We start from the raw sequence: 15,628 nt of genomic DNA, 5'->3' as shown, positions 1-15,628 counted from the left end.
ATGTTCATGTAATTATATAATATGCCGCCTTTACACCACATTTTCGTCTGTTTTTTTTAAATTATTAAGATGGTGTAACAAAGTAGTAAATAAATAAAATAATATGTTATTTATTTATATTTTTTTATTATAAAATTGAAACAGATCACTTTTTTTAAATGGAAGACATATGAGAAAATCTATTATTGGGCACATTTAACAATGTATCAATAGAACCCAAAACAATGTATTTAAAAATATTGTTTGTTTGTGTTTGTGCAGGCGAATCTTCTAAAAAGCTTAACCGATGTAAATAGAATTTTCACTATTGTAATTTAGTAAACTTCCCTTTAACCTTTAGTGGTTTATTTTTTTATTATAAATAAAAGTTATATCAATATAAATAAAATATATTTTATGACACAATTCATACAAAATTACTGTTTAATTAAATTGATTGAGGATATTGTCTTTAACTTTATAGTGTTATTAGGCAACGAAACAATTCAGATTATTAAATATATGATTGTGTATTTCAAGCGGACGAAGCCGCGATAGAGTCGCTAGTCATATATATTTTTAATTATAAACATTGCTAAATTATCGTACTTCTGGGTGTTTATTGTTTGGAAAGTTCATAAGCAGGTGAATAAAATAAACATTACTAATTTAATTATTTTACTTAAGAATAGTAACACATAGTAGATAAATACAAAACTTATTCTATTAATATTGACAGCACAAATACGTTTAAACATCTAATTAGTCTTTTTTCAAGATTAAACTTAAAACAATACGTGATTGCAGCAGCACAGCAACTTCAAACCTAGCTCACATCTACATGTCTACCTACTAATAATGAAACTACATTACGGACTCGTACAGTCGTCTTACAGCCTTCAATTAGAATAAAGCCTTACAAGGTACATCTAATATGAACATCGATTAATTATGCAACTAATATTATGAACAGTCATTAAGCAAATGCTACGAAGAATCAGCGGCCGCCGGAGCGAACTGTATGACCGACGTGTGTCGAACTATAGGCTCGACGGGCACAGGTTCCACTTGGGGGATTAATTTACGTTTCCGGGGAGGCAAGGATGAGGGAGCGAGCGTCATAACGGCCATCATCGGGCTCATCACAGGTGGCGAAGGAGACGGCGTCGGCGAGGGCGGCGTAGGCAGCGGCACTGCCTGCACGGCCGGCACCGGGCAGGGCGGCGACGGCGGGGAGCTGGGGGGCGTAGGGGGTAGCTGCTGCAGGGCGGCTTCAACAATATCACACATAACGTTACCATTCACCACCAACGGAACCGTATACTGTGCCGGCGCCGGCGCTCGCGGCGCCTCTGACCCGTGCTCCTTATATATATGAGCCTCCATTTGCTTCTTGGTGTTAAAGGTTCCATCACATACCGTGCAACGGTAACATCGCTCGCCGAAGTGTTGAAAGCGGTGCAGCTTCAGTACGTGATTATAGCCAAAATCGCGGAGACATATCTCGCAAGTGTAGGGCCTCTCCCCAGTGTGGGTGCGCGAGTGCACCTTCAATTGCTTCGAGCAGGTGAAGCCCTTACCGCAGCCTGGGGCCGGGCAGCGGTAAGGCTTTTCGCCGGTGTGCGTGCGAAGGTGAATCACTAGTTGTCCCGACTGGATGAACGTCTTGTGGCAGTGCGGGCAGGCGTGCGGCCTCTCGCCCGTATGTATTCTAGCGTGACGGTGTAGTTTGCCAGAGTGCTCGAAGGCCGCGCCGCACACTCCGCACCGATAGGGCCGCTCCTTTGTGTGTATTCTTCGGTGAACTTGGAGATTTTCTTTAACACTGAACATCTTGTGGCAGTACTCACACTCGAAGGGGCGCTCGCCGGTGTGCGTGCGGTAGTGGCGCACCAGGCGCGCCGGCACCGCGAACGTCTTGTGGCACACGTCGCAGCGGTGCGCGTCGGCCGCGGCCCTATGCGAGCGCGTGTGGGCGGTCAGCGCGCTGCGGGTGGACAGCCGCAGTCCGCATTCCTTGCACTGGTGCTCGCGTTCCTCCTCACCTGCCGGACAACACGAGACGAGTTCGATCATAGACGTATTGTGCATCGTTAAATAACCGCTTTACATTAAGCTAAGCTAAGGCCTTGGCTGTTGACGTATTACTCCGTCGCCCGTCCACAGTACAATGTCTGTTGTGGATGGTATGCGCGATCAGGAATATCAGGATGCACACACTACGGCCAAGTAGGGGTGCGGTTGGCGAGGAGGGAGCGCGGAACGAGGCGAAGTGAATGTCCTCTGACAGCACGTGGAGGCCCACACCGCGGTTTCGAACAGTTCGTGCCGCGGTGGGCCTCCACGTGTTTGGGCCAGCGACCCCGTATCCGCACTGTACCGCGCCCCGCACTCACCCGCGCCGCCCGTCCCCACTTTCGTTATATCCTCAACACTCGTATAAAAATATTTTATATTTCACTTTCAAGAAGCAATTTATTAAAATTGAAGTAAAAAATAAATGTAATATAGTAAGAAAATAAAATATTATAAAACAATAAGATAATAATAATCTGTTTTAACATTTTAACACAAAATATTTAAGAATGAAAAGTTACTTTAACTCTACATCACTGCATTTAAAATACAATTTACTGCATAACATATTTCATATTAAGAAAGGGCTCAATGTTTAATAATTAAAAATACAATTCAAAAATATAGTTGTAAGAAGCAATGATATAAGGATATTTGTCTCACCTATCATAATGATGGTCGATGATTTGTAACAAGCGGTTCAATGGCGTCAGTGTTGGTGTAGGTTGTGAGTGTGGCGCTCACTGGCGTGGACACGGGCGCCTCGCTGACGGTCCGCGGTTGAATGCGGAATCCGCGACTCGAGCTCGAGCTCTACAGCCAGTGTTTGTCCTCCGCTCTCCTCTGCGTAGGGCGACCACTCGTTTTGATTGTTACGATAATAGAGCTTACTCTACATAATTATATTGTGTGTATGCTGTAAGCGGTTATTTTTTTAATATAAAAAATGTTATTAGACATGAGCTCTACTTATAATAATCGTATATAATATTTTAAAAAACAATTAAAATGTAGATTTAATTTATAAATGATTATACAACTTTACGCAAATAAATTTTCAATATACTCAAATAATATTTAATTACTGTTTTTTTTTAAAAAAACACCCTAATGGCATTTATTATTTAGTGTAATTATTCTGTTTCTATAAACAGAGTATAAAACTAAGCCACACAAACATAAAAACATGGACGTCCTAACTTTACACGATACGCACACTACTGTCCGCTGCATGGCGATACAAGAAATATGCATGTGTGACTGTGTAATGACATTACTGACTGTCACAAAACAGAACCATAATGTATGTATAATATTAAATAATATATTACGGAAAGAAACAATTAATTATGTACAATGCGTTACTTGTACTTGTTACAATACTTTAATAAACAACTTAGCTAATTTAAAATAATCATTATAGGAAACTATCAAATTCATAGAGCCGTTAGATCGTACTCTATAATTTATATATTTTGTGATATTGTGAAAAATATTAAAGATTCAGGTAAATAGCAAGTTGTGCATAACTGCATATATACTGAACAAGTATTAATACACGTACGTTGTATAACGCGTGTTGTATGTATGTATTAGTATACGTCTATAACTCTATACGATACGCGACCGCGGCTTTGTTGAAGGTTGGAGGGCAGCGGAGCGCGGGCGCGGCGCGGAAGGGGAAACACGTGGAGGCCCACCGCGGTTTCGAAACGCGTGTGAACTCTCGGCTCGAGTGCGCGTGCGTGGCTCGCCGTTGTCGGCCACCTCGCCTCCTCCCGCGCTCTTCTATTTTGTCTGTCTAGGACAATATGTTACAAACTTTAATTTTATATTGTCAAACTTACTTTTTATGACTCTACATTGTTTTCTACGTTTACATTGAACTCTACTATACAATTACATAATCTTAAGGAAATAAATTACTACGATAATATAAGTGACAACCGTCTATATAGTTATTGCAGTGTTTTTTATTGACCAAACACCTTTTAAAATCCTATATGCTTATCTCACGATATACCATTAGTAAATATCTCTTATAAGTCTATATAATATGAAGATACCAGAAGCAGATACAAAGGCTTCATGCGCTGTGCTTCAACTTTTCCGATCGATAACAAGGAAAGTGAGTCCGAGATTTTCACTTTTCACACTTACAAAGGAATTACATTTCTCGTAATTATATCACAGTAATAATATGATGGAAATAATTTAACACATCTTATAATAAAATAAAACAAAATTTGACATTATTGTTTTTAGCAATAAAATAATTAACTTACATAAAAATAGGTTGTTAAAACGGACATAATAAACAATTACAAGTTACCAAAATCATTTTATATCTATGAAAATAATTAGAACGAATAAATTTGCGTCGAAAAATGCTCTATTTTAGATCTTAAAGTAATAAATATTACTTTAAAATCTAAAATAGAGCATTTTTATAATACTAAATAGTATTAAAATAATTTTATACAATATTTCAAATTTAATTGACGTATTTAGAAGATGACAAATGAATGGTCTGTGTTCTACCACAATGTTATACTATTGTCAGTGGCTCACCAAAGCTGGATTGTGTTGAGCGTTGTGACCTACTCTACAGATATTTACAATTCGTTAGCTGTTATTTGACGTTCGACTAGTACTCGTACTTTGAATTTAATCTAAAATAATAAAATGTAAAATATATTAATTGTATTATACATTTTCTTGTATTTTCGAATACATATTATTTGTTTAAAAGAGTTGTTTTTTCGCCAATCATGTTTGATGTAGAGTGATACACAGATTTCTTTATTATGCTTTCTTTAATAAAATTAAATAAGTTACTGAGTTATGACAAATAATATTTAAATAATGTATAAAAAAGTACCTACTGCAAATGTATCAAGTATATCAAATTATCTGTTATTGAATAAAATGTTACATTTTATATTAACCACTATCCTTTAGTATTATGACAATATAACAAACTTAACAAATACTTTGTATTTAATATTATAGTTAAAGCAAAATTATCTCAACTTCGGACTTCCTTAAAACAATGGATAATGCGTCTTTTTATTTTTTTTATTTTAAAATTTAAGAAGTACAGATTTATTTTTACAAACACTAATATAAAACTAAAGATGAGCTTCCAAATGATGATATAAAAAGATCGCATTAATTTATGCAAAATAAAAATTGACATTTTCCTCATGTCATCTTGTGCAGATAGAAAATTATATTCTAACTTCTTATTTTTAAGCTACATTATTCCATAATTCTTTATTCGCTTACAATTATACGAATCAGTATAATACCTATAGGTATCTATGTATAAAACAAACAATAGATCATTTAAAATACAAAATGCAATATTTAGCTAAAAAATCTTATTGTTTCAGCATTGTGCGATTCAAGTAGGATAGAACAAACTAAATACACGTATAGTTATTAATAGATAAAACATATATATAAAATATATTTCTGGTATGAAACAGATATTAACAACAATTCGACATAAAATCAAAGGTAGATCCAAACACACAAACTAGATAAAACCAATTATAAAATAACGCGATGACGCAATACATTGATTTCGGTAAGATTTTGTAATTGAGGCAGGTTAGTACATGCATTCTAACCTATTAAAACATCTATTGAATACGCTTCCCCTTTTAAGGGTGTGAGCGTCATGTTAAAACCAAATCGACTGGTTCGTCGTTCGTGGAGAAAGAATATAGGGTGCACGGGCGCGGGAGGGTGCATGCGGGCGGGCGCGGGTGCGGGGGTGCGCGAGGGGGGCGAGGCGGCGACACGAGCTGCACGCGGTCAGCGAACGTTCGAAACCGCGGTGCTGAGGCCACCGGCGCGTGCGGCTCGCGCCCGATTCAACCTTCCTCAACGCGACCGCAACTGACCCGCGCCACGCCGCGCACTCCGCTCCACTACCGCGCACCGGCCGCCTCGGCTCAAGCAAGACCTTGCCGACTGAGGGTTCCTCGTTCTAAATGCTGGCTGTTCTAAGACACTATTTATATACTGGAAATTCATTTTTCATTTGTAATAAGAAAACAAGTAGGCTTTTAACAATAAAAGTGTAGGTATAATTTCAACTACTTATATAAAACATCATGAAGGTTCCATTGAATAATACAGCTGGAAATAAGTCTTAAATAAAATAAAAAAAAACAATAAAATATCGATACTGTTTTGTAGAGAGGTTACTCGACATAGGTAGAGTATATAATATATTAACGATGAATTCTTGGTTGTTTTATTTGTAAAAAAATCGTCGTAACGAGGACGTCAAATTAATTATTTTTTAATATATTCATAAACACCGTTATGGATATTTTTAAAAAAATGAAATGTAATTTATTTTTCTATATAAGAATGTAGAGTATATTGTCGGATTAATCTGCTTTGGTTTCATTAGCGTAAAATTGGAGATTATTAATATTTACACAATATATCGAGTTATAAAACACATATATAATTTGAAATGAAACATTATAAACGTGAAAAAGTGCCAGATATTGTTTAAATATCTATGTAAAAATAAAAAAAAGCACGTAAGATTAATCTAGTCGTTTCCATTGGACTAATAATAAAAAATACTGCGTATAAGAAATATGATAGATTACATACAATGCCAGATAAATAAATTACGCAACGCTTTTATTTTAATGATGCATGCTAACAACGTATTGGGATCCGCTTGTAATGTTCGCTTATAATCTACTATGTGCATGAATGACTCTGACTGCATTGTATTATTCCATTCTTTTTTAATAAAAATAGATGGTGCCTAGGAAAAGTATCGAAAGTGAAAAATCACAAATGTTTTACTGTTTTTTTTGAACTAGTAAGAAGGGTAATTTCAAGGAAGGAAGGAAAATATATATTTTTAAACGCGTATGTAATCGAAAATTACCCTTACTAGTATATTATATATGTAATTCAAAAAAAGATTTTTTTACAAATTTACCTAGTTACCTTCGAAATATTCTTAACAATTGGTGTAAGTATAAAATAATAAACAAAACTCATTTTAGTTACAATGGTTTAGTTAATATTTCAATATTAGTAACACATGTTATATAGATACGTATATCTACGTTTAACCTACTTCAATGTTTTGCATTTTTGACGTTTACTGATTTAAATATTATACATATTTTCATTGTATTTTGGCGACGACCTTCAGGCTTCAGTGTCGTCATGCAGCATTTAGATACGAATTCGTGCAGATTGAATGTCATTTATCAAATAATATATTCATATATATATATTAATTTATTTTATTAAATTTATTACTAATTGCGTTTTAAGAACATTCAATGTTATGAATTTGAAATTTGTCATAGGAAATGGTCTATTATAAATAAACAAAATAAATAAACCAGCTTCACGCTGTATCCTGCACACAGTGCAGTGTGAAGTGTACTGGAGCCATTGTGTGTTGAGTCGTGGAACTCAGCGCCGTGCTTTGCCTCAACTTTGGTGTCGAGGCAAAGAGTAGCTCTAGAGTGGTCTAACGGAGTGTCTATACAATACGTTCCCTCTGCCTACCCTGCTGTGTGCGGGCTGATTTATTTTTTTTCATATTAGAAGTATATAAATAACATACATAAATAATATTTAATAAAATATTCATGAATCCTTCTCTTAATCATATTAAAACAAACGGTACGGGTTCATTTGGTTCGGTTCATAATAATAAAATATTTCATTTTATGATATAATAAGACAAGTTAGTGAAAAAAATCTAGAATATACTTTAATCTCATGAATGAATTTTAAGTATTATCTTACAAACTAAATATTATAAAGAAAGTCCTTCAAACAAACTGCGACCGCGGCGAGTAGAGCGGTGCGACTATGATTTTTTAAATAAAAATTGAAGAATAACTTAACTATCCTTTTCTATATCACTGCATTTAATATTATAACGTAGATAATATTGTTTTAAATTACGCTGTTTTTAGGGTTCCGTACTTTTTAAAGGAACCCTTATCATCACATCACTATGTTTTGTAGAGCTAACGCAATCTATATCTATACATATATCTATACATATAGAAGTAATAATTGTTTTTTCGTTTTGTATTATGTAAGAATTAATTCTTTTTTTATTTATTCTTCACACTGATAGATTTTACCAATAAAACGGTTTTTGGACTGAACAAGTGTTTGCCATACAAAAGAAGTCTGCCTTGATCTGCCAAATTATCCTTAAATCGTTGTATGTAGCCGTAATATTATATAGTATTTTTTTCTTTTCTAAATTGTTATTTTATTTTTTACTTCTATAGACATAATATACGACTGAAGTAATTATGTCTATAGAATAAAAAACGATGGCAATCGTAAATCAGAACTAGCACAAAAGTACCAACGAAATTAATTATACTGGTATGTAAGTTATTCCAATAGTAAGTTGGTTTGAAGAGCATCCAGAAAAGGTCAATGTTTGCCTTTGTCAGTGGGTAGGTACTGCTAAAGCTCAGCCCTAAGCTCCTAAACAACATTTATTTTTTTGGAATAATGCATTAAAAGGCTTACAGAAAGATGTAATCTCTTTTAATTTTTTTTAAATCTACAATTTGTTTACATTGTTCCAACTTACATTTTGTAAAGAACCAACTTAATAACGATAATCTAAAATTATGATTATATGAGGCAAGTTTGTTTGGGTAAACGCTATAATCGTTATACTATAGACGAGCGCATGCGCATTTTAATTATTTATTTATAGACAATATAATACAAAGTAGGAAAATTATATAAGTAAGGGGGAGTCATCGACCCGTTGCCGACACATGTTCGGTTTGCCATGCTTTGAAGACTATCGCGCCAAGCGGTGAACGACCGACCTCGTGATCGCGGTGCAAGGTAATAATTGATACACGTGCATCCAAGGGTTTCTAACCAAATAGCCATTTTATTAGGAAGATAACTTCGTCATGTTCCTCTTTAATATAATATTTTGATAAAACATATGTAGAGTGCGTTCAAAGATAATAAGAGTGGGTAATCACAACGGATGTGAGTTTTCGTGGGTGTTATTTGTTTATAATATTTTTTGGTTGCAATGAAATGAAATAATGCAAAAACAAAAGAATACATACACGTATATATATAATTGAAACGGCTCTATTATGTATTGAACAAGGGTTTTGTTTAAAATTACGATTTTTTATACAGGTTTTTCATGTTGTACTAAAAATACAATATAAAACATTTAGTTTTTACACGATGCACATTGTCCAACGCGTACTGCCAGCCATCATTGCATATTAAGAAATGCTTATTTTTAAAAATGGTACCTAAATTAAGAGTTGATTGCCGCCGTTGCGCATTTGGAACATACGGCTTCTTGATTGCACTCGACGATGCATGTTTAGAATGTATTTCTTCGGCTCTCTTGGACAGTAAATTACCTTTTATTATACCATCGGCAAAGCCTCTAAAATGGAAAACAGAATATAAAAACACGACTTCCTAGTTTTTATTTTTTTTAGAAAATATATTCTTAAAAATTTCAACGTAGCGGGTTTTAATTTTTATATGTTTTCTAAAAAAGTATTTTTCTTTTTATTGATGAACACTTTAAAAAGTAGCACTAATAAAAATAGTTGGTTTTTACTTATTCAATAAAATGCCAGCGATTAAAAAACAAAGTATAAAATCATGTTTTAAATAAATATTTATTTAATGAGTAAATGCTGTGCTAAATAATAAAGCTTTTATACCTTTTATATTGAATACCAAAAGGTACAATAATTTTTGACGCTCAAGCATTTATATGTTGATGTGTTCATGTGTTATCCGTGGTTTAGAGGTGACTTTGAAACATGCTTTGAACTTCGAATACATTTAATGTAAAAAATCATCGAGTTACCAAGATTTTTTTATAACATTTTTTTTAAACCACAACAATTTTGTTATAAACTTAGTATAATAAATATTAAAAAATGGATGTATTTAATGACAAATTATTTAGTTCTTTTTTTATTAAATTTTAATCGTAATGATATTTGTAAAATAAAATACTAGACTTAAGATATATTTTGACGCCCTTCGTGGTGGAGGGGCGCAAACGTCCAGTGTAAACGTGACAGGTTGTAGCTTCAACTCCTTCTCGAGAAAATGAAATATTTAATATTTTAATTTTTCTCACTCTGGTAACGAAGTAAAGTGCGGCGTTGAGTTGCACCACTCGACCCACAATGTCTCCAGAATTCGGTGGAAAGTGGGAAGCGGAAACGGAGTATCTTAAAACTAGGTTCCCAGGTTCCTCTGCCTACCCTGCTAAGTGCGGGATACAACGTGAAGTAAAATAAATACAACTGAAATATGCATTAGTTATATATAATGTTTGGAACCCATTTCAAATAAATATGAAGGTTAGTCATTACTGTAATGTGACTAAACCATAAGAAGCGTTTGAATTCAATATATGTTGCAATTTTTTTTATAACAATAATAAAAGTCATCTACAAGTAAGAAACAAAACAGTTGTCGAGCATTTGGCATTCTGGTTTGACCTCAGTGTTTTCGACCTTTTCCAAGAATTTGCATACGTGATATTTTTTTACATGCGACCTCGGTTAGCCGAGAGACATTTTTTATATTAGGTACGAATAATGCAAAAATTCAAACTGACGGAAAGTAAATATTAGAAACATAATTTTATTTTTTCAGCTTTACTCTGTATCCTGCATATAATTTCCGCCGAATTTTCGAAACATTGTGTGTTGACTGGCGGAATTCAACGCCACGCTTCCCGTTTCCCTTGGAAACTTAATGTTATAAGTATTAAACAAAATAACCTATTGAGGCCGTCGTGGCGCAGCGGCACAAGGGTGTCACTGTAACGCGACGGTCGTGGGTTCAATCGAGAAAGTGAAATATTTACGTTTATATTTTCATTTCCTCGCTCTGGTGTCTGGCAAAGCGCGGCGTTGATTTCTGCCCATCAACACGCAATGCCTCCAGAATTCGGCAGAAAGTGGAGAACGGAGTGTCTTAACACAAGTTTTCTTTTGCGTACCCTGTTGTGTGCGGGAAGTAAATAGTAGATTTACTAACAAAAATAATTAAATGTTGTGATATAAAAAAAAATCCTACTTTTGTATCTATTCACCCCGGTAGTTCTAATTTCACACCATTTAACCGTTATCATGCGTCTGACGTACATTGATTCAATTTAATAAAATATATTTTGTATGTAGATTCAACAAAAGTAACTAATATTTCTTAGTAATTTATTTTAATCTTTTTCAAAAAAAATTCTATTCGTTATGAGGGTTATGGTGCTAATTTAGCACCATAATGACGTTATTATATACTTAGGAGACTTCTGTGCTACAAATGTCAACTGTCAAATATAGTACTGCAATGTGTCAATGTCGCTGTCAATGTCATTTTGACATCCCGCTCTTTTCATTTTGTTATTAAGTTACTAATTTAAGCGGGAAGACATATTTGGCCCTCATATACTTGAGGTTACACGTGTTGTAGTCGATGTGATTTGTTACTAGGTTGTTAATAGATAATTATTAGCAAATTATAAAGTAATTTAAATGTTTTAATTAATAAATATTGTGAATTGGATAAAAGAGCTGCTATAATTAACACTGAGTAAATACCTATATGTGTTTTCGAATGTTATTGGTGTTTTATATAAGTTTCTAGTTATATAAACTTCAGTTTATAGTTATTTTGATTTTAATTAAATAAGATTGTATTTGTAACATTAGTGTTGTGTAGTTTTCTTTTGATATTTCACTTCTGAAACCTAATTTCAGAAGTGGGATACCTATCTAAGCCCATCAGGCCAGATCCTTGTACTTTATAATTTTGTTATTTTTGTGAAAGCAAATAAAACACCAGTTTCATCATTTCTCTTTTCTTGAATTATTTATTGCCTATATAGAAATACAGTGCTAAATATGGGTGATGCTGGAAGTAAATCACAAAACAAATCACGTCGACCGGACACGACACGTGGTCGCGGTTAGCGAGATAGGTTAAGTTATTTGAAAGCCATGTTATGAGACTCGAGCGCTAAGGGTGTCTCGAGCGCTCGCGCTGGTGCTTTCATGGTGCTGTTGCAGGACATTCATGCCGCCGCCGTGCCGCTATGAGGTGCTTCTGCTCCCATGACAAGTGACGCGTCCCCGCGCGTCTCTGTGTACCTCTGCTGGCGACGTGCGACGCTTTTCTGCGCGTCTTGGTGTGCCTCTGCACGCCCTCAGCTCGCGATGCGCGACGCTTACCTGAGCGTCTTGGTGTGCCTCTGCACGCCCTCAGCTCGCGATGCGCGACGCTTTCCTGCGCGTCTTGGTGTGCCTCTGCACGCGCTCAGCTCGCGATGCGCGACGCTTTCCTTCGCGTCTTGGTGTGCCTCTGCACGATCTCAGCTCGCGATGCGCGACGCTTTCCTGCGCGTCATGGTGTGCCTCTGCACGCGCTCAGCTCGCGATGCGCGACGCTTTCCTGCGCGTCTTGGTGTGCCTCTGTACGCGCTCAGCTCGCGATGCGCGACGCTTTCCTTCGCGTCTTGGTGTGCCTCTGCACGATCTCAGCTCGCGATGCGCGACGCTTTCCTGCGCGTCATGGTGTGCCTCTGCACGCGCTCAGCTCGCGATGCGCGACGCTTACCTGGGCGTCTTGGTGTGCCTCTGCACGCCCTCAGCTCACGATGTGCGACGCATTCCTGCGCATCTTGGTGTGCGTCTGCACACCCTCTGCTCGCAATGTGCGATGCGTCTGCGAGACTGCTTGTGATGCGGTCCCCGCGCATATCTGCGCGCCACTGCTCTCGATGCGGTCCCCGCGCATATCTGCGCGCCACTGCTCTCGATGCGGTTCCCGCGCGTGTCTGCGCGCCTCTGATACTGATGAGCGACGCGTCCCCGCACATGTATGCGCGCTTCTGCTTGCAATGCGCGACGCGTCTCTGTGTGTCTCCAGGTATCTGAGTGCCTACTGGTGAGCATTACAATGCATTTCTTTGGAGATTAGACAAACTTGAAAAAGGTATACAAAATAATATTCCTTCTCATAATTCAACCTGTCATGCTAGTTTGTTAAAAACAAATTTAAATGATTAACAGTTAGATTTGATACTTTTCCCAAAGGTGCATTATCTGAAAGTATGGCCTCTGATACCTCATCACCTTCTCAATGTACTTCAGGGGTTACCAAGTTAGCCCGTAATCTTTCTGATGCAATAAAATCTTTAAATAGTTGAATAATACAAAACTATAATATTTTATATCAAACTGACTCTGTTATCAATAATATTGAGCTATAGTGTGAGGAGGTGGAGAGGGTTAGAAGTACTAATAACTGGAATGATTCAGAATGTTTATCACATGACTCTGGGTGCCTTAAGGGTGATGTTCATGGTTGAATGAGTGAGTGAGTGATTACTGGTGATCATAGGTGGTTGATGTTTTATGCAGGCTGATTCTGAAGAGTCCTGCGGTTGTGCTTAGTGTGCTAGAGGAGAGACGGGTGCCAGTTTGCCTTGAGATGATTCTTGTCAGTGTATATAGGGCTTAGTGAATTAAATTAGATTCTTGATATATGGCGTTTTGAGCATGCCAGTTGAGCATAATTCATAGTGACTAAAAAAAAAGGAAAGACAAGAGATTCATAGCTTAATAATTGGGCGTCCGTTACACAATTCTTTTAGATTGGAACAATTTTATGGTTGGTGAAGGGGGTGTGAGTAACATTGGATAAGGAAACCTAAAAATGGTAGCAGTATGACTTGTAACCTTTGTTTGTTTTGAAATGTTAGTTGTGTGAGGGAGAATCAATAAACTGTACCTTAGAGGGTGAGTAATACTGTTACTTTGTTGGAAGGAAATGGTTTTGTTTCCTTGGCTATTGATGAGCTCTCGCTTGGAGCCGACTTGATAGTTGTTCTGAGATCTTGCATGCCTGTTCTAGTTATTATAGATGCTGATGTTATTGTATGTAGAATGTGTGTGCTGTTATGTACATTTGGCTTAAAGTTGTTTTAAAAAAAAAAAGATTAATCAATTAAAAAGAGATTTGGTAATAATTTAAAACATATTAATTAGTCTCAATCATAAAACGAATAGAATTGAGTCACAGTGGAAATAGAAAAATGTGTGGCTGTTAGGAGAGTTTCAGGTAGACTAACTATGTTTTATACTAATGACTTATTAATGCATACATAGTATTGAAGTGATGCAATGCTGCAGATAAGGGTGCAAACCTTGTATATAACTTAGGATTTATTAAATTAAACAAATTAGGATTATTAATATTTTTAATTTATGTGCAATTGCAACAATTGTCTGCTATAAGATTGAAATCAGAATGAGTAGAATTTAATTTAATTGTTGGATTAATTGAACTAATAAATTTTACATAACAAGTAAATATAAAAATTGTAAATTTTATGTTAATAAAACCAAATGTAATATTTTCATGCCTATTGGTAGAATGTATATGGAGACTAAATATTAATAATTAATTAATTACATCTGTAACATATGTTGTAGGTAACATCTGAGTAAATAAATTCAGCTTCAAAGTTAAAATTCCAGTGTCAAATAAAGTTACATTGAAATCATTGTTATTACAATTAACATGCAATTTAGTAGATTTGAATAAATAAAGACCCATCAGTTATTACCTAGTTATTGACAAAAATGTAAATTTCCTAAAATAAAATTTGTTTTACAAATAGTAGGAAGTGAATTAAAAGCCATAATGTACATAGACATAATTTCAGTTTCACAAATAGGATTATCGATTACATCAAGTTCATTAAGATTACTACATAAATAATTTTTGCTAAGACAAAGTGTACAACTATTACTTATATAACTGAGGATACAATAGTTAGACTTACCTCTATTAATAGCTATATAAATAATTAGCGGAAGGGATTATTGTAGCAAAAGATTTCTGTGTACTACTATTATGAGGTTAAGGAGTTTGAATTATTTTAAACAAATCAAAATGGGAAATTGAAACCAGAAGAATGTTTATAGTAAATAATAATTTATCGTTTATGATATAGGAGACAATTTTAGACAACTTAATTAGTGAGGAGTAAACAATGCCTAGGAATGTCTATTGAAGTGTCTGTCCTGGTCTGAAGTGTGAAGTGTGTCTGAAGTGTGTGTCTGTATTGAAGTGTCTGTCAGCACATTCAGCGTTTGGCAACACATTAATGTACCACTTAAGTTATTAGCTGGATTCTCTTATGTACATAATAAATAAATTTTCACATTATTCGATCGCCAGTGCCATTAAATGTGCAAACAACGGTAAATATGGGAAAATGCTTATCTTCTATATGGGGTGGGGAAAAGCTTAAAGTACATAAAATTGTCAGCTATCTTGAAGAGAGGAGTGTTGTATGTGTGTTGGCGGGTGCAATCCAAAGTGTGTATGACTGGATATGTGTTGATTGTGGGGCACTGAAAGGGTTGAATGTCGGAGGAAGCTATCTTCTCCCTTTGATTGATGATCACACACGGATAATTTGGTGGTGGTGGTGGTTATGAATATTTTATGTAAACAT

At 35.6% G+C, this 15,628-nt stretch overlaps 1 protein-coding gene across 1 annotated transcript; it reads right to left on the bottom strand.

Moving 5' to 3' along the window:
• Positions 1-640: 640 nt before the first annotated feature.
• Positions 641-3,067, bottom strand: LOC146541207 (uncharacterized). The gene is made up of 2 exons (XM_085188949.1): positions 2,719-3,067; positions 641-2,024 (listed from the first exon to the last, which is right to left on the bottom strand). The coding sequence occupies exons 1-2, from the start codon at positions 2,723-2,725 to the stop codon at positions 967-969; spliced, it is 1,065 nt and encodes a 354-aa protein (XP_085045075.1). The 5' UTR covers positions 2,726-3,067; the 3' UTR covers positions 641-966.
• Between the last annotated feature and the right edge of the window lie 12,561 nt (positions 3,068-15,628).

Source organism: Heliconius melpomene, chromosome 1 (genome assembly GCF_056956725.1).
Source record: "Heliconius melpomene rosina isolate 202511_hmr_F chromosome 1, ASM5695672v1, whole genome shotgun sequence".
Taxonomy (NCBI): domain Eukaryota; kingdom Metazoa; phylum Arthropoda; class Insecta; order Lepidoptera; family Nymphalidae; genus Heliconius; species Heliconius melpomene.
Note: the sequence above shows the minus strand (reverse complement) of the source record. Positions and strands in the feature narration are given on the sequence as shown.